This window comes from Peromyscus eremicus, chromosome 3, assembly GCF_949786415.1.
Source record: "Peromyscus eremicus chromosome 3, PerEre_H2_v1, whole genome shotgun sequence".
Lineage (NCBI taxonomy): Eukaryota > Metazoa > Chordata > Mammalia > Rodentia > Cricetidae > Peromyscus > Peromyscus eremicus.
In genome coordinates this window covers 12,484,472-12,503,445 of record NC_081418.1, presented here as the reverse complement: position 1 = coordinate 12,503,445, position 18,974 = coordinate 12,484,472, and the positions used below count along the sequence as shown (strand labels likewise).

The 18,974-nt window shown below is 39.2% G+C and overlaps 1 protein-coding gene across 1 annotated transcript in view; it reads left to right on the top strand.

The window, feature by feature from the left end:
- Window positions 1-18,974, top strand: part of Abcb1 (ATP binding cassette subfamily B member 1) — a 159,845-nt gene that overhangs the window by 98,176 nt on the left and 42,695 nt on the right. Inside the window, exons 5-8 of the mRNA XM_059257289.1 lie at window positions 7,515-7,563; window positions 9,540-9,731; window positions 10,525-10,696; window positions 18,694-18,818. Of these exons, the coding sequence (XP_059113272.1) occupies window positions 7,515-7,563; window positions 9,540-9,731; window positions 10,525-10,696; window positions 18,694-18,818 (538 nt within the window). The remainder of the gene's footprint in view (window positions 1-7,514; window positions 7,564-9,539; window positions 9,732-10,524; window positions 10,697-18,693; window positions 18,819-18,974) is intronic.

Genomic DNA, 18,974 nt, shown 5'->3' with positions numbered 1-18,974 from the left:
CCTAGTATTACCCCAAAAAGAAATACCTTGAAAATATATTGATATTTCTTGGCTTACAAAGATGCTTCAATGTTTGGAATTTTCTTTTTATTTGATGCTAGGGCTTAAACCCGGAGATTTGCATGTCAACATCTGAACTTTAAGTCTCTGGTGCATGCCGTGGATTCTTTTCCCTGGGAATGGTCATGTAAATATTAATAGGGACATTTATGGAATCTCTGGTAGTTGTCTGGGGTCCTGGAAGCTGCTTCTTTGTAGTCCTAAAGAACCCATAGTTTACCTGAGATAAGGCTACTTTAATTCTGTTAATACAAATAATGATTTGAGCTGGAAATTTTTTTAGTATTTTTGAGTAATATAAAATTTATATGCTTTTTCCCTGCCCCCATGATATTCAAAGAGCTTGCAAAAATGTCCTCTGCAAACATTGAACTGTCGTGTCTCTTTTGTAACTCCCAAGGAAAGTCCTCAATGCCTTCTGAATTCTTTAGATCCTATGTATCTGATACTTTGCAGCAACCTGTGGAGTTGGCTCTCTCATTGGCTTCTAGTGGAATAATCTCATCATTAGGGTTCTCTAGCAGCTCAGCAGACATAATGCATGCATTTACGTCATTCCAACCTTACCCAGTGTTTTGTGAAGTCTAAATACAAAGCCCGCTCTACCAGTGTGAGAGCTGTTGACATGCTGTGCACACAGTGTGAGGGGGCAGCGGTCGAACTTAGCTGTCAATCAACAAATTATCCAAGGGTTACAATTTGACCTAGTTTGGGAAGAGACTATGAGGTAACTTCCTGAAGTTGGAATAACTGACTTCTGATGAGCAACAATCAAGAAAGCACGTCACGGTCATCTGTTTTCCTTTACTGTGACAAACACCTGAAAGAAAGACCTTAAACAAAGGAAGGAATTGTCCAATTGATTTCTGCCCACACTTTCAAAGACTTGATTCCGAGTTTATTGGAATCCATTGCTTTGGAGCTGAGGAAAAGTGGAACTTACGGTGGCAAGAGGGCATTGGAAGATGGGCTATTCACCTCCTAGTGGCCAGGAAGTAGCGGATGGAAGGACATTGCGGGGTGGCGGGCAGGGGAGCAGAGCCAGCCCAAGGCCAAGGTACTCTTCAAAGGCATGCTCCCAGGCACTTTGCTCAGTTTCTTTCCATTAGTCCCCAACCCTAAATGTTTCCATTCTCTCCCCAGAATGTCTTCAAACCGTGAATCCATCTGTAGATTAACCCACAGCTCAGGTTAGGGCTGTCATGATCCGTTCATTTCCACCAACAAAGCCTGAGACTTTTTCAGGGACACTTTATGTTATGTCATATTTTATCTAGTGGTCTTTTTTTCCAACTCTATCTCATATTGCTTTATTTCTCCATCACCTAGACATGAATTGTTTCTGACCTCTTTAAGGACACAATTAACTTTTTCTGACAGGAGTACTACTTATTACTAACTTTACCGAAGCCACTTATATATAAGGACAGTCAGTGCTATGGCCTGAGTGCTTATGTCCTTCAAAACCACCTGGGACATCCTAACTCTTGCTGTAATGGTGTTGGGAGGCAGTGGCTTAGGTGGTTAGGTCTTGGCAGTAGGATCAGCACCATTATGAAAGTAGCCGAGACAGAGCGGTGGGTAGGCCACTCAGCAGGCACAGCTCTTTAGAGGGAAAAGGAGTAGAGGTGGGAGATTATGGCTGCTTGATCATCTGTGTCATGGCAGTTAGCCTGCTGAGGTCAGGCTCCCATCTGGACAGATGCTGGGAGGTGGATCATCTAGGCAAAAGGTTCAGTTTCTTTTGCTTGTGATTGACAAAGCATTCTGAAATCTGGAATCATAACGTTTTAAAGCTAGAAGGGGCTTTGTGGATCATACATGTCTATGGCTTACTATGCCTTTTCAATCGGAAAGCCCTCTAGGTAAGCGGCATCTGTCTTGAAAGCTCACCAGGAAGAAGATCTCAAAGAGAGACAGCCCCAAGTGACAGTAGTAGAAGGGAATCCAGAGCTGGGGTCTCTGCTGCTAGCCTGTTCTTCTACCACCTTCCACAGCGATGAGCTCCCTTTGAGAGTCCAGCCTTCTGTGCCCCGCTACAACCTGTGTCTGGAGTCTTCCTCATACACAGCTCTGTCTTCCTGACTCCTTGCTATGCTCTCATTCCTGCCTGCTTCTGTCCAGTTCTCCGCATATTGTCACAGTGAGTTTTTCAAAAACAGAAATCAGTTCACTTCTGTTCCAGTGGCTTCCCATAACATGGAGTAAGTTCACTTTGTATTCAGTGGCTTGTGTGACATGCTCTGTTCGTCCCCATCTGTCCCATAGATCTCATTGCTCTTGGACTTCTTCTCCTTCCTGACTTGGAGTGGTTCGGCCCCTACCTGTCTGTCCATGTCTGTGCTTCTCACGGTGGTGTTATAGTTAGCATCACTTCTGTGCTTACCAGAACTTATTACTCGGAAATTGTCTTGTTCATTGGTTTCTCTGCTTGCCTATTGGGGCTTCTTGGGTGGGGAAAAAAGCATAAGGGATAAAAAGGAAGTTCATGGGAAAACTTGGCTAGAGTTTCAGCAATATCACCTTATCTCATGAAATTTGGGACTTAGAGGTGGAAGAATTCCCTGCTAGAACAGTAACCCATGGGATTAGAAAGGGTGGTTCTCCTTCTAGGTGTGCTTAGTGCCAAGAAATGAGGCCATGTGAAAGGTGGCTTGAAAAATACCCTTTTAATTTATGTTTATAGGAAAGATTTTTCTCTTCCGAGATTGCTTCTCGAATAGTAGAATTGTTTGTTTCATTATTAAAAAATTGAAGTTTTTAGTTACAAAAAGAGAAAAAAATAATACCTCTAATATAACCTCAATTTGTTAGTAAGGAAAAATTACCAATGTATTCATGTCACATACTTTCCCTCTCCTTTTTAGTTCTTTATTATTTTTAAATTATTTCTTTTATTTTTTGAGATTATAATATAATTATACCATTTTCCCCTTTCCTCTGCCCTCTCTAAACCTTCCCATAGATCCCTCCTTGTTCTCTTTCAAATCCAGTCTCTTTCTCATAAATTGTTACATACGGACATACCTATTCCTAAATACATACATTCGTGTCACATAATTTTTACTTACACTTTTCCTAAGTGCTCAGTAATTGTCATTTCTAAACATTCTGAAGTACTTCATTAGGATAAAATTGTAACATGATGTGATCTCTAAAGGGCATAGAGTGTAATTTAGTCATGCTGTGTGCATAGTGAAGTTCCTCTGGGGTCTTACTTGATTTTATAGAAGGCCATCCTCACCGCATAGAATCCATTAAACTATTTTTATGTTTAATCTTATGTGACACTTAACATTACAAGTAGAAGAATTCTGGGACAGACTATTTTTGATAAATTATCTGGCGTGGGTAGTGGCTTTAGGAGACTACTTGTCCCTCTTTGGAACAGTCTGGGTTCTAGTGACTCAACTAGCTGAGCATGGGGATACAAAGAGAAAATGCAGCCCAGTTCTTCTCAGTTTACACCCAGTGGAATGAGAGGGGATAGATACAAGCAGTCATATTTCCATTCTACATTGACTTAGCAATTTTAATCATGTGTCAATTGCTATGGAATTCTGTGACAAGGTGAGGCACTATGCCAAGGCAAAGCCATTTGAGAAGCGGTCACTTTTTGGCTTATTTGTGAAGGAGGGGTGTTTTCTTGGAGGGAAAATATAGTAAAGAATAAAGAAAATTTAAAAAGTGCTGAAGAAAAATTAGATGACTACTTAGAGAACAGCAAATTCCTTGGCATGCTCAGAAGTGGGCTCTGTGGAATTAGAAAAGGCTCTGCCAGGTGGGAATGATGAAGTATCGTGAGTGCAAGCTAGAAATTTATGTAGTGAATGTGATATTTCAGAACCCAAGGGTGCAAAAAAAAAAAACCTTTGTATTTTATACAACACAATTTAAATTCTGAGTCCCTCTATATCTCAAGTGGCAGTTGTTTAGGGAAGCTTAGATGTCTTTGCTCTTACCTTCCACTGGCTGCTGCCTGAGAGATCAACATATATGTGTTTACTAGACTGATACTGGGGAGTGAACCAAGGCTTCACGCATGGACAATCTCTACCACAATATAACTTCAGGTGAGAGGGCCAAATGATGTTGGCACTATCTACGTAGGAACTGATTCAAGCTTTTTTGTTCCTCTCTCTTGGGAGCACTGGAATCATTCAACTCCCTCTGAATTTCCCCAGGTCCTGTGGATGTCTTCGCAATGCGCTATGCAATCTATTCCTTTTCTGAGGTCTTCCTCTGGGGTCTGTGTAGGTAGCCGGACACTGGCTTCTCTTTCCTGGACTGTTCAGTGTCTGTACTGTCGTCAGTTCTCAATGGTGTCTCCTCTTCAAGGCATGCGGAAAATATTTCTGAGTCTTAAAAAGTGGAGCTTTGTCCCATGAATTTAAACAGTATTTTGTTTTGGTCATTTTCCTCCCCAATCCTTAAAGGAAGAGGGTTTGGGTACACAAAAACCAGGAAGACACTTACATATTCCTGTTATTTATTTATTTGTTTATTTCTATGATGGAAACAGTGATTCTCTCTGCTGGAACAGTGATTGCATAGTTCCATAGCTACAAGAATTAAGAAGAAAGACATGAGGTTAAAAAAATCTATAAAATCATGTTTAAAATTTCAAGAGGATTCTTCTGTTGTGTATACTATGGAAAGATTGCAAAGGGGTAAATATAGGTATATGTCATAAATTGTATCCTTTTGTAGTGCAAACTATCACTGAAGATTAGAAATGAAATGGGTTATATTGTTATTTCCAAAGGTGAGATGTTTTGACAATATGGATGACGTGATCTGAGTGGAAAGAGCAGTTAGGAAGTGTTTGTTACAGTCAAGGATAGCACAGCTGTGACTTCATGCTCAAGAACTGCACAAAATCAAGCCAGTCAGAACCCCAACATGATAGGAGAGGTGCTCAGGAATTCCCACCCCTAGATGAGGAGCTGTAACCAACTGATAGCTTCTGGGTCAGGACAGTTGATTTTCATTAGGAATTCGAGCCATGAGAGGCAACTTCTGCTCCAGGAGGTGGTCTGACACCTATGCTCATAGAGGCAGTATGGAGTGGACTCAGTGGGTTTTAGTGAGACACATGAAGTTAGGAGGGAAGAGTGGAGTATGAATAGGGAAGGAATTGAGAGGAGGAGATGGGACAGATGTGATAAAAGCATGTTATCTCTATGTATGGAATTATCAAACATTAAAACACACACACACAAAAAAAAAAAAAAAACCCAAAAATACAGTGGAGACCCAGAGCATTAATCATGAGATAGGATGGGTTTGAACATCTCCAGATTCAGGTTTTGGAATGACAGACACTACAGAAGTGGCTAAGCTCACCCTGGCAAGGCTCATGGAATTCTGGGAAACACTGGTACATAGGAGACAGGGAATGCACAAAGAACCAGTGAAGGAGAACTGAGGCAGGAGAGTAAGAGTGGTGGAAATCAGGAGGGTGAGGCTCCAGCATCCAGGACAGGATAGCAGTCAAGGGTCTAAGTACTTCATTAAAACCAAGAGAAGTTTAGCTTTACCATCCTCACTAAGTTAATGGCCGGTAGAACCATTGTAACCTAGAGAATCCCGGGCTTTTCTCACCCCCAAATAAAATCAACTTTAGATACCACCCAAGTATTCTTCATTGTTGCTGTTGTTTTGGGCAGTAGTCCTTGGTACTAGACATAGTGTGATGGTAGATGTGAGCGGGAGCCAGTTTCGACCTTGAAATTTTATTCTTTTCAAGCTGTCTAAAAATGACTCAAGACTCAGAAGTCACAATAGCCAAAGAGCGTATGTGTAAATTCTTTTGGTTCCTGATAAAATTAAAATAATAACACAGACTGACCATCTCAAAAACTGCCCCAGAGTCTGACAGTCTTTGAACATCTGGCCTCGTTTGGGATTTAAGATGTTTAGTTTAGTGGTGTTATGCTAGTAATGGATGTGAAAGTATTCCACACTGAGAAATTCTGAAATCAGATGTACTTCTAGTCCCAAGCATTTTAGATAAGGAGTATTTAAATGTGGAGTATTCAACCTAGAATCACACGGAGAAAAAAAAAAAACGTGTTTTGTTAGAGAATTTTGTCTTGACTTGGCTGCGATAGACGTTTGTGGCAACAAATTACCTAGAAACATTTCCTGGCTAGCTAAAGAAGATAGAAAATCCACGATAAGAGATTTTTCCAAGATTGATTTTGTGAAAAATCCTCACCAAGCGATTCATTATCTTTTCTTCTATTTGAAAAGTTAGAAGAGGAAGACTCTTAAGCATGCAGTCTTGAAGATGTACTGTTGCACCGCACAGGAGAGGGGGCCCCTGCCTCTGCCTGACTCCGCTGCCTCCTCAGCTCTGAGTTGCTCCTTCATTCTCTGTCAGACCCTTTCAGTTCCCCAAATGTCTAGGCGTGGCCTGCTGTTTTCTCTGAGTGACATCTTGTTTTTATAACTAAGAAGACATAGCATTTTTCTTTCCCAAATTTACCTGTGTTCTCCAGTATATGATTCCTTAGTATTTATGTCTGAACTCCCTCCAGAACTGGACATCTTCCATTAAATGGCACAGCTGCTACAAAAGAAAGTGTTCAACACTGAATTCATAACCTTCCTTAATTTTTCTAGACCTCCTCTTTGAGGTTTCCTACTGAAACTAGCATTTTTCAGGTGGTTATGGGCTTGATCAATGTTATTTTTACTCTCTACTTCTATTCTGTCCACTGGAAGGTCCTGTAGACTCTCCTCCTTCAAGTCTTGTGCTTTCTCCTTTTTCTCATCCCTTCAGACCTTCTTTCCCTATGTTCTTGTAAACGCTGAAGCCTCTTAAATTTTATTCTTAAAATTATACATCTCTGAATGCTAAAGCTTTCCAGGTCACACTTGTGATTGTATCCATTTACTTCAAAACTGTTGAATGTCTGCTAGTCTGTTTCATACCCCATAGTTGCCTAGTTCAGACTGTGTTTCTAACTGTATATCCTGCTCTGTACATCCACACAAAACATTCCCATACCCCACTCCCTCTCCATATGTGCTCCAGACTTTCAATACATTCTGCTTAGTGTGCCAATGGTGGTTTTTATTTATTTTCCACGCCTGTCAAACCATCTTTATGAGTCTTTCACATACGGTAACCTTTTTTTGCAGTGATTGTAAGGTTTAAAGTCTTCATCTACAGTCTTAATTGTGGTAATTTCTCCTATAAAATATTTGCCATAAATATCTACATATTATATCACTATGTAGTGCATCATAGCTTGTAACAGTAAAGTGTCGCAGACAGCAAAAACCTCAATTTTTAAAGAAACTGTGTGCATATATTTCTGCATGTGTATACATATATACTTGAAAGACCTGAAAATAATACACATAAAAATATTTATTTATGTATGCTGAGCTTTAATGGAAACCAAAGAAACATAAAGTGTTTATGTTGTTTTGTGTTGTTCCAGCTGGATACATTACAAACATGACTGGCAACCTGGAGGAAGAAATGACCACGTAATTACACATTATCCTTACTGTTATCTTATTACTCTTTTCTGCTTGTAGTTACAGTAACATAGTTATAGTGTACATTATAATAATATTATTAGAAGTTTTGAGACTACCATTATTAGTTTTCAAGGAAGATCCATTATAGATTTTTTTAAGCAAAGTGTTTCTATCATAAAATGTACTAAGTTATGATTGAGCTCAAATTAGACTCATGTATGCAGCTGCAAAGATAAAATATCATATGCAGGGCAAATAAAGGAATAGAGAGCCTTTTAGATATATTTGAATTCACAGTCATTATTTTCAATAGTTCCCTAGTGAGTAGCTTGCTTCCTGGCTGCTTCCAGTCCTGATATAATCGTAAGTAAGATAAGCCAGCAGAAATTCTTTAAACCCTACATCTAATTCTAAACAGGAAAATACAACATCCCAGAAAAAATATAGTCACTCTGGCCTTAAATGGCATGGGCAGACTTTTTATTTTGTTAATGATTTATGTATATTGACATTTAGTCTGTGGACTAGCTTGTAACAGATGTACAAAGGTATGTGTTGGTGAATCAGATGATAATGGTCCTGTACTTTACTACGATTTCTCTGATAGTTGTGAAGAAGTAGAGATAAAATAACATTTCGAAAGATGAAAATAATATACTTATAAGTATTACTATGATGAGGCATATTTTTAATACAGGGGAAATTATTATCTTAATTGGATAAAATGTGTTAAAGTAAAGTACGTCAGTATTTCATCATGTATAAGTTCTACTTGTTAAATGGAACTTTCTTTGAACTCTTTCTTGCATTATCATTTGGACAGTAATTAATTATATAGTTATCCATTAACTAAAATTTAATGTTCCCATGACATCTTCTTTAATAAGTATAGTCTATTAGATGCAGCTTGAAGGATGATTTGCTTAGCGACATTCTGATAGATTGCTCTTGAAATTGTGGACACAACATAAAAGGCTAGCTGTGTGTTTTGTGTCTGTTTTTAAATCTAGTGCTTGGCATAAGCATTCTTATTCAAAGATAGCAAGTCAAGAACATTTAAAAATATACCAAATGGTGTCCTTTGGTTTATTTTAGAATATTTGCCTTGAAAGAGGAGTGGTTTGGTGGTAGTATATTTTCCTAGCATGGATGAGACCCCAGATTCCCTTGCAAGCACCAGAAAAATAACTACAACCAGAAATAGGGTTTCTGTTTAAGCTACATATAGAGTGCTTAGTAAAGCCACAGGATTTTTAGCTATAGAGACACATAAAGAAAACACTTGTTCAACTTTATGTTTAAACTGGGAGAGAAACTATTTGATTTATTGAACATTTGAGGTTCGATAACAAGTCGAGTAGACAACATGGAAACACTATCAATTTTCTGTTGTCATTCATCTTCCAAGCTCTGCTCAACTAATAGTTCAAAAGAGCAGGGGACCATCTCCACCTTTTGGTTCTGCTTTCTAACAAGTTCCGTCACGTCTTTCCCCCTCCCAAGGTGCAGAGATCACCTTAAAGGCTCCATCAGTTGATACTGATGTAATAAAAGCAGATAAGACTACAACTGTGCACCTTAACTGATGTGCCAGGACACTAATGATCTTTCAAAGTCACTGGCATTCTTTGAGTAGTTATTATGTTCCAGGCCCTGGCCTGGGCACATTTCAGACATATTATACTACTTCTCTGACCTCCATAATACATAATTGAAGCTTGGGTTATTAAGCAGCCAGCCTGAGTTTACAAGGCAGTTAAGTGAAGAGCTGGGATTTGCCCCTGTGCCCAACCACTGTTAGCGGTTCCTCTTTATTAGTGCAGACACGGGCGGATGTTGACAGTTACAGCTCTGCCCCTCACAACCCCTTCTTGTTTGTTAAGGATGGTGGGATACCCAGATAGCTGAAGGAGTAAGACAAAGTTGTGTGCAGAGAGCAGGACTGATTAGGAAACAGCATGTACAGTGTTCTTGTTTTTCAGGTACGCCTACTATTACACGGGAATTGGTGCTGGTGTGCTCATAGTTGCCTACATCCAGGTTTCATTTTGGTGCATGGCAGCTGGAAGACAAATACACAAAATTAGACAGAAGTTTTTTCATGCTATAATGAATCAGGAGATAGGCTGGTTTGACGTGCACGACGTTGGGGAGCTCAACACCCGGCTCACAGAGTGAGTACCTAGTTTTAGCTGGAGTCAGATACGGTCTTGTTCTTAGGTCAGTGGAGTAGATGCCACCAACCCCATTAGGAATGTCGGTGCTTCCCTGAGCAGAGTAGTGCCCTTGTGAGCAGTACCCGTGCCTTACACGGCTTCTTGTTCACAGTGCCCTGGCAGGAATGGGGGTGGGGCTCCTTCTTGACTGGCAGAGTCAAGAAACACACAGAGAGTGAGCACAGCTGTGATGTGCAGCGAACAATATGGCCTGTCCATCAAGCCTCTGACTGCCATCCTGCCAGGGCTCCTTGGTGCCCTGTCCATCCAGCCTCTGACTGCCATCCTGCCAGGGCTCCTTGATTTCCTGTCCATCCAGCCTCTGACTGCCATCCTGCCAGGGCTCCTTGGTGTCCTTGGAAAACACCAGAAAGAAGGAAGGAGCTCCTGTCTGTCTGTCTCTGCTTCACAGAAGACACGAAGAACGCAAAGATTTGTGTTCATAGAGAACAGAGTCATATGTGCACATCTCTGAGCAGTTTCAAATTTCACAGTGAATTGTCTTAAACATCCTGTGTCTGTATTCTGAGGCCACCTGGGGCACAAATACTGCATTGACAAACCTCCTAGTGGAAGCTGACAGCCTTCCTCCATCACTGCTCCCCAAAAGGACCAGGTGTATACAAAGATCCTAGGCACAAATTAATTTACCCCCTCTCAACAACAACAACAACAAAAACTAGTCTCAGTAGAAAAATTCTGCATTTTTAGTTCTGACATTACTTGTAACACAATCTCTTTCTTCTTTTAGTGATGTCTCCAAAATTAATGAAGGAATTGGTGACAAAATTGGAATGTTCTTTCAGTCAATGGCAACATTTTTTGGTGGTTTTATAATAGGATTTACTCGTGGCTGGAAGCTAACCCTTGTGATTTTGGCCATCAGCCCTGTTCTTGGCCTGTCGGCCGGTGTATGGGCAAAGGTAGGTGAAGCCTGTGAGTCCAGATTTTAAACTCTTTCCCACGGGAAAAGATGTGAACCCATACGAGCTGTAAACATCAACCTTAGTTTCTTTTCTGTTGTGGTGAAGAGACACATGACCAAAGAAACTTACATAATGAAGAGTTGGGGGCTTTCTTACAGTTTCAGAGGGTTAGTCCATCACCGTCATAGCAGAGTACATGGCAGCAGGCATGGCACTGGAGTAGCAGCTGAGAGTTACATCTTTATCTGTAAGCACAAGGCAGAGTGGGGCATGGAGAGCTAATTGGGAATGGCATCAGCTATTTAAGCCTCAAAATCTTGCCCAGTAACACACCTCCTCCAACAAGGACACGCCTCCTAATCTTTCCCAAACAGTTCCACCAACTGGGTACCAAGAATTCAAATATATGAGCTCACGAGGGTCATTCTTGTCCAAACCACCACAATTACTAAATATGACAGTGGCATTTTCTTTCAGAAACAAATTCAGTGAACACCAAATGCCTCATTCAATTTTCTGTTCTAATGTTTGGTATGTGTATAGATTTGTTTATTCTATAAACAAATATATGTGTGTGAAATATATATTTAAATCTATTGCAGTAAAAATAGTTTATGGAAACACGTCCAGCCATGGACACATGTAAATCTGTAGCCTCTTGTTGCCTCTTTCTATCATGAAGACACAGAAGTTCTCTTCACTCCATCCACATGCCTCGAACAATTTTGTGATTCATTTTCTGTGTCTGGGTCAGTATGTAATTCATTTTATAAAATCATTTCATGTAAGTATAGCTGTCTGGTGGAAATTTTGGCCTAGTATTTAGATTTTGTGAGGTTACATGTAATAAAAATGATAAGAAATGAAAGTCCAACCAAAATGAAGGCTGACACATAGTAAATCAGGCTGTAACTGGTAAACATTTTTGGATCAATTCCTTGTCTAACGGGTGCTGTTTTGTTATGGCAAACAGTAATGCTCCTTTATTAGGCATCATCTGTGTCCACCAGATACAGCTGAAGTATAGCTAGGCATTAGCTCGTTTAGCAGACAGAGTGACTGAAGTCCTTAACACTGTTAATTTGCTGCTTGGGAACGTAATCGAAATGGTGTTCCTGATGGTTATCAGTTAGCTGAAAGCTGGCAAAGCTCCGTTGTCTTAATTGATTTTTCTGTTTAGTAGATCATTGAACAAATTAGGTGCAAATTCTTCACAACAGAACTTAATGAAAAACTAAAATATATTGATATCTACTCTAAGTTGGGAAAACAGACCATAACTTATTTTTTAGTAACTAATCTTGCATTGCTTCTGATACTATTTATTTAATAAAGGGAGCCCTTGGCTATCTATTGAGACTTTTGTTTTAAACTCTGCTCATAATATTCTTTTGATATGATTTTCTGCATATTTCTTAATCTTGGGTTTTGACTATAATTAAAAAGGATATGTGCCTGGTTCCTTAATATAGACAAAATGTCCAGAATGTGATAGAAAGGCCCCTGTCATGCCCTCAACCAGAAAATGCACACAAACGCCCCATCATACACACACACACACACACACACACACACACACACACACTTAACTGATCAACACACTGAGGTAAATAAGATATTGGAATTATCAGACTATGATTTAAAAATAACTACCATAAAAATGCTTCATTAGTTTAAATGCCTTTGAGGCAATTGCAAAAATTCATCAGCTAAAGAAATAGGAAATTATTAAAAAGAAAAAAATGACATCAGAGAACTGAAAGAGATAACAGTAAAAAGAGTCATGCTGTATAATGGGTTCAGTCTATGCAAACGGAAATTACAGAGTAGAATACAGAATACTCAGAATCAGTGAATCTGAAAGACAGAAAATGAGGAAAACCTTGGGGTCATGTGAGACAATAACCAAATATTGATATCATCATTATGAGTCTCAAAAGAGGAAGAGAATAGAGCTTTAGGATGAATGGCAGACCCAGTGGCTGACAGACACAATGATCAGATTTTAGAAATTAATCCGATCCCAAGCAAGATAAAATCAAAGAAATCCATGACACGGTACATCATAACCAAGAGTTATCATAACATAAAGTCTAAAGGCATAAGGACATTTTTATAAGCCAGAAAAGGAAAAAAAAAACTGTTTTGGGGAACTTGACTGAAAGTAAGCTAAACCTAGCAATATATAAAAAGAATGCTATATTATGACCAAGTGAGATTTATTTCAGCTATGTAATAATGACATGGCACTTGAAGACCCATGTAATCTGTGATACTATATACTACAGAAAATACATGATCATGTCATCTGACAGTATCTAGCCCTCACTGATGTTAACTCACAGAAGGTAAGAGTAGAAGAATGTCTCTTCAGCTCTGTAGAGGCCATTCCCATAACCCCCACAGATACCTGAATAGTAAAAAGGTATCTTTGCCATCAGATTGGGAATAAGACATGGGAATCTATTCTAACTTCTTTTTCATTGACACACTGGAACTCTAGCTGCTGCCATAAGGTACGAAAAATAAAAAGGCATATTGATTGATGAAGAAGCAATAAAACCATGGATTGCATGATAGTCTATAAAAATTCCAAGGAGTCTACAAAGTAATCTATGTGATAACTGTGTAGAAAGGTCACAGAATGCCAGATGGACTGCATGTTTTACAGATAGTGATAAACGTGTAGAAACTGATGCTGAAATAATACCTTTCACTATCATTCAGTGTAAAACTTAGGTAACCACCTGTAAGATCTGCATACTGAGCCAAGCAGTGGTGGTGGTACACGCCTTTTATCCCAGCACTCAGGAGGCAGAGGTGGGCAGATCTCTGGGAGTTTGAGGCCAGCCTGGCCTACTAGTTCCAGGACAGCTAGGGTCTAGGAACTCTACACACAGAAACTCTATCTCAAAAAAAAAAATCTGCATACTGAAAATTATTGTGTTAATGGGAAATCAAGAATGACTGAGCAAGAGACACAGTGTAGCCATGATTTAAAACTCAATGCAAAAAAGTTATTAGTTCTTTTTAAAGCCACCTATAAGTTGGCAATTTCTATAAATTCCATTAAGGATTTTTGTAGTCATATGCAAGTGAGTGTATCATAAAAAATTACAAGTAAATTCATGGGCACTAAAACAGATAAAATGACTTTGAAGAAGACAAAGTTGAAGAAAGAAGTCCACCTGATATTGCAGATTTCTGTCATTACTAAAATCAGCGCAAGATTAGACATACAGATCACAGAGCATAGGAAACCAAGAATAGACCTGTGCAAGTATTATCCAGGTAATGTTGCTCCCTGATGCTTAGGATTGAATATAGGGATTAATACATGCTATGAAAGTGCTTTACCACTAAGCTACACCCCTGTGCCCAAGCCTCTGAGATTATGTGTGTGTGTGTGTGTGTGTGCACCCACACACAATGTATATATTATGCTCTCTATATACATATTATATATTTATATATATGCATACACACATATACATATACATACACACACACACACATACACACACACACACACATATATATATATATATATATATATATATATATATATATATATATAGAGAGAGAGAGAGAGAGAGAGAGAGAGAGAGAGAGAGAGAGAAAGGGGTACCAGATGGAAAATAGTTAGCATCATTAAGCCACAATGAAGTATCATTGAACATTTCCCAGAATGGCTGAAACAAAAATATGAAACATCAAATGCCAGAAAGAGTACAGAGAAACTGGATCATTCAAAGATTACTGGTGGTACAGCAACTTTGAAAGACAATCTGCTATTGTTTAAAGACTTTAGAAAATGTATGTGTGTGAGTGCTTTACCTGTATGTGTGTATGCCTTAGTTAATGTCCTATTGCCATGAAGAGACATCATGACCATGGCAACTCTTTTAAAGGCAAACATTTAATTGGGGCTGGCTTATAGGTTCAGAGGTTTAGTCTATTATGGCCAGGTAGGAAGCATGGTGGCACACAGGGAGACATGGTGGAGGACAAGGAGCTGAGAGTTCTGTCCAGATTGGCAGGCAACAGGAAGAGACACTGGGACTGGCTTGAGCATTTGAACCCTCAAAGCCCATCCCCAACAAGGCCACACCTACTCCAACACGCTTATACTCCTAATAGTGCCACTCCCTATGGACCTATGGGGGCCATTTTCATCCAAACCACCACAATGTAAATAGACCATGTGTATGTCTACTACCAGTAGAGGCTAGAAAAGGATGTCAAAGTCTTTGGAGCTAGACTTAGGTGGTTGTGAGTTGCCTGGTGTAGATACTAGGAATCTAACTTGGGTCTTCTGAAAGAGCAGTACATGCTCTTAATCATGGAGCCTTCCCTCATCCCCTTAACTGTTTCTTATAAAACCAAACTTGCAGTTATTATTTGACTTAGCAACCGCACCTCCGAGCATTTGTCTACAAGGAAAGAAAATGCTACTGACATAAAAACCTACACACAGCCGGGCGGTGGTGGCGCACGCCTTTAATCCCAACACTCGGGAGGCAGAGCCAGGTGGATCTCTGTGAGTTCAAGGCCAGCCTGGGCTACCAAGTGAGTCCCAGGAAAGGCGCAAAGCTACACAGAGAAACCCTGTCTCGAAAAACCAAAAAAAAAAAAAAAAAACAAAAAAAAACTATATTCATAATAACCCTGTCTGGAAAAAAATCCAGATCTCCTTCAACAGATGAATTAGACGAACAGTACATGTCTACTGTGCAGTACCGCCCAACATATTGCTGATACATACAGCAAGCTGTATAGGTTTCCAGATAATTATGTCAGGTGACTTAATGCCTAGCCCCAAAAGTAGCATACTATTTGATTGCATTTATAGGTCATTCTTTTGTTATTGTTGTTGGTGTTTGTTCGTTTGTTTTTCAAGACAGTTTCTTCATGTAGCTTTGGAGCCTGTCCTGGAACTAGCTCTGTAGACCAGGTTGGCCTTAAACTCACAGAGATCCACCTGCCTCTGCCTCCTGAGTCCTGGGATTAAAGGTGTATGCCACCATTGCCTGGCTTGTTATGTTTTGTTTTGTTTTTATGAGACAGGGTTTCTCATTGTAGCCCTGGATATCCTAGAACTCTCTTTGTAGACCAGGCTGGCCTCAAACTCAGAGATTTGTCTGCCTCTGCCTCTTGAGTGCTGGGATTTAAGGCGTGTGCCACCACACATGGTCCTATACGACATTCTTAAAATGATGTAAAGGTGACAACAGATTAGCGAACACCATAAATTAGAGATGTTGGGGAGAGGAGAGGAAGGGCTGTGGACAGAGGGGATGGGGACTATAGAAGCAGCTTGAAGGCTCTTTCTCTTGAGTTTGATGACTATAGGTCACAACATTTCCTAGAAGTAAAGTCACATGTGTAAACTGGTCAATGTGAATAATTTTGAATTATTGTTGGAGTATATCAGTGTTAAATTCCTAGTTGTGATGGTATTCCTGTAATTTTCAAAATGTTACTTTTGGGGGACCCTGGATAGGGTCATATATAATGTCAATGTATTGTTTCGACATGTGACCCCATAAGTATCTCAGAATCTTTAAAGAGCACGAGTTATTTATAAAACGATAAAACAAAGGTCAGAGCACCTGTAATAGTTTAAAATATTGTTTCTGGGGCTGGAGATATGGCTCAGTGGTTAAGGGCACTGGCTGCTCTTCCAAAGGTCCTGAGTTCAATTCCTAGCAACCACATGGTGGTTCATAGCCATCTGTAAAGAGATCTGGCACCCTCTTCTGGCCAGCAGGCATACATGCAGACAACACTGTATACATAATAAATAAATAAATCTTTAAAAAAATATTGTTTCTGAATATATTAATTTGAATATAAAATTACCTATATTGGAAAGCTTTTAACTTTTCACTACTTTATATTGGAAATTAATTGAAGCTGACTTTTTATAACCCTGAGAAAAGATTAGAAATTTTCTTCTTTTTTTTCATTTTCTGTTATTGAAAATAGATTCTTTTCTCACGTAATATATCTTGATTACAGTTTCCCCTCGCTCTACTCTTCCCAGTTCCTGCCCACCTCCTCTCTCATCTGAATCTTTTCTGACTGTCATTAGGAAACAAACAGGCTTCTAAATGATAATAATAAAATATAAGATAAAATCTAGCACATTGGAGTTGGGCAGAGCAGACAAACAGAAGAAGTGTCTAAGAGAATGCACCAAAGCCAGAAACCGCTTTTTCAGACACTCAGCAATCCCATGAAAGCACTAAGCTGGAAGCCATAATACATATGCAGAGGACCTGGTACAGACCCATGCCAGCCCTGTGCATGCTGCTTCAGTCTCTGTGAGTTTATATCAGCTGTGATCATGCTGATTCAGAGGGCCTGTTCGTCTGGTGTCCTCCATCCCCTCTGGCTTTTACACTCTTTCTGCCTCCTCTCTTGTGGGGTTCCCTGAGAAAATTTTTTCTTCTTTTGACAGACATGATCTCTTATGAGGAAAAAATTTAATATAGATTTTTTTTCATGTTCATGACTCCATATAATTAAGGAATGGCATAAGTGGAAAATTTTGTTGATTTCATAAATATTTTTGGTAGATTAATAAATTAAAATGGCTCATTTTAACTCCTAGTTAACGATTAGTAGTCCTGTTGTTGGCTGCCTCCATTGTGAGCACCACAGGGAGTGAAGAGAAATGCAGAAGCATTGCTAAAGCACGTTGTGTGAGCCCCTGGATTCTGCTCACTCAGGGACGGTGCTGAGCAGCCCCACTCAGACCCAGAACTTTGCAAGATTCATCAGTATGGGGCATCCCTAAGAGGATGGCTTTGAGAAGTCTTTGAGGTCTGGATAATCAGTGGGATTTGTTTCAGGCATCAATGATGACAGATACCTTCAGGATAATATCTACATATAGATATTATTGATAAATGTTCACTTCCCTTCATCACCTCATTCCTATGTCTGTGGTTGCTCCTTTTGTTTTCACACACAAGAAAGGAAGATAGGCACTATTAAAATAAAGAGCTTTGATTCTTTTAATGACAAGAAGGAATAAATTCCCATTACTTAAATAATGAGAACACATGACTGTGATTTCACATTGTAAGGATGCAGTGCTGTTAAATCAGAATTTTGTGAAGTAGATGTGCGTAGTGCTTACTTACATGGTTGGCCACTTTGTCATCCCTTGTCCAAATGGTAAGTTTGGTCTTTTTCCCATACCAATTGAGTCAGCTGTTGTAATAGTTCAAATGTTGCAGAGATCATTCCGGCTGTTGTTACTTCAGGCTTTGACCACATGGACTCAGACTTGAGTCCTGGATATTCCATTTACTACCTAATTACTTAACCCGTCAAGTTTCCATTTCCTTCTATATAAGCTAGGAAAACCGATTTCCCTTTATAACTGAGAAGAGTAAATGAAATCTTATGTGTCTGAGGGAACTAGGAATGTTTCTTATAAATGCTCAGAAATCAGACAGATCAAAGAACATTGTTGAAACAAAAACCTGTTCCTGGTAGATGAATGTGCTGTTTCTCCGGGGATCCCCAGTAAAGGAAACTGGGGCTTGGTCCTCTGCATTCTTCTAGCCTTCCACCCTACGGCTTCTGAACTAGGGTATCACACACATGTCCTGGCCATAAAGCCCGTTTTCTGTAATGGCTTATGATTATATTGCGGCATATGTTTTCCTTTCTGAAATTTAACATCTCTCAAAGCTCTAATTATTGTTTTGATGAGGATCCATGAAATACTCAGTGGGAGATTTTACAATTCATCTAATTTGTTATACATCTTCATTGAAGAAAAAGGAACTTGAGATGTCCTACATAGTGAAGACATATATATGTATACATACATATGTATATAAATATATGCTAATAGAATGTAATGGCCAAAGACAACTGAAAGATGTTTAATTCTTCACATGTGTTAATATTCAACCAGCATTTGTTTATTTATAACTGTTAATATGTTAATAATCTGAAGTTTCATTTTTAAACAGATACTGTCTTCATTTACTGATAAAGAACTTCAGGCTTATGCAAAAGCTGGAGCAGTTGCTGAAGAAGTCTTAGCGGCCATCAGAACTGTGATTGCATTTGGAGGACAAAAGAAAGAACTTGAGAGGTTTGAGTTTCTTTTTCAAGTTGGTAGAAATATTAATTCTGTTCTCCTATATGCCATTTAGGATGGCAATGTTAATTATGATATTTTTCTTGTTTTCTTTAAAAAAGGCTCTAGAATCTTTTTTAATTTTATTTTATTTATTTTTAATTTTATGTG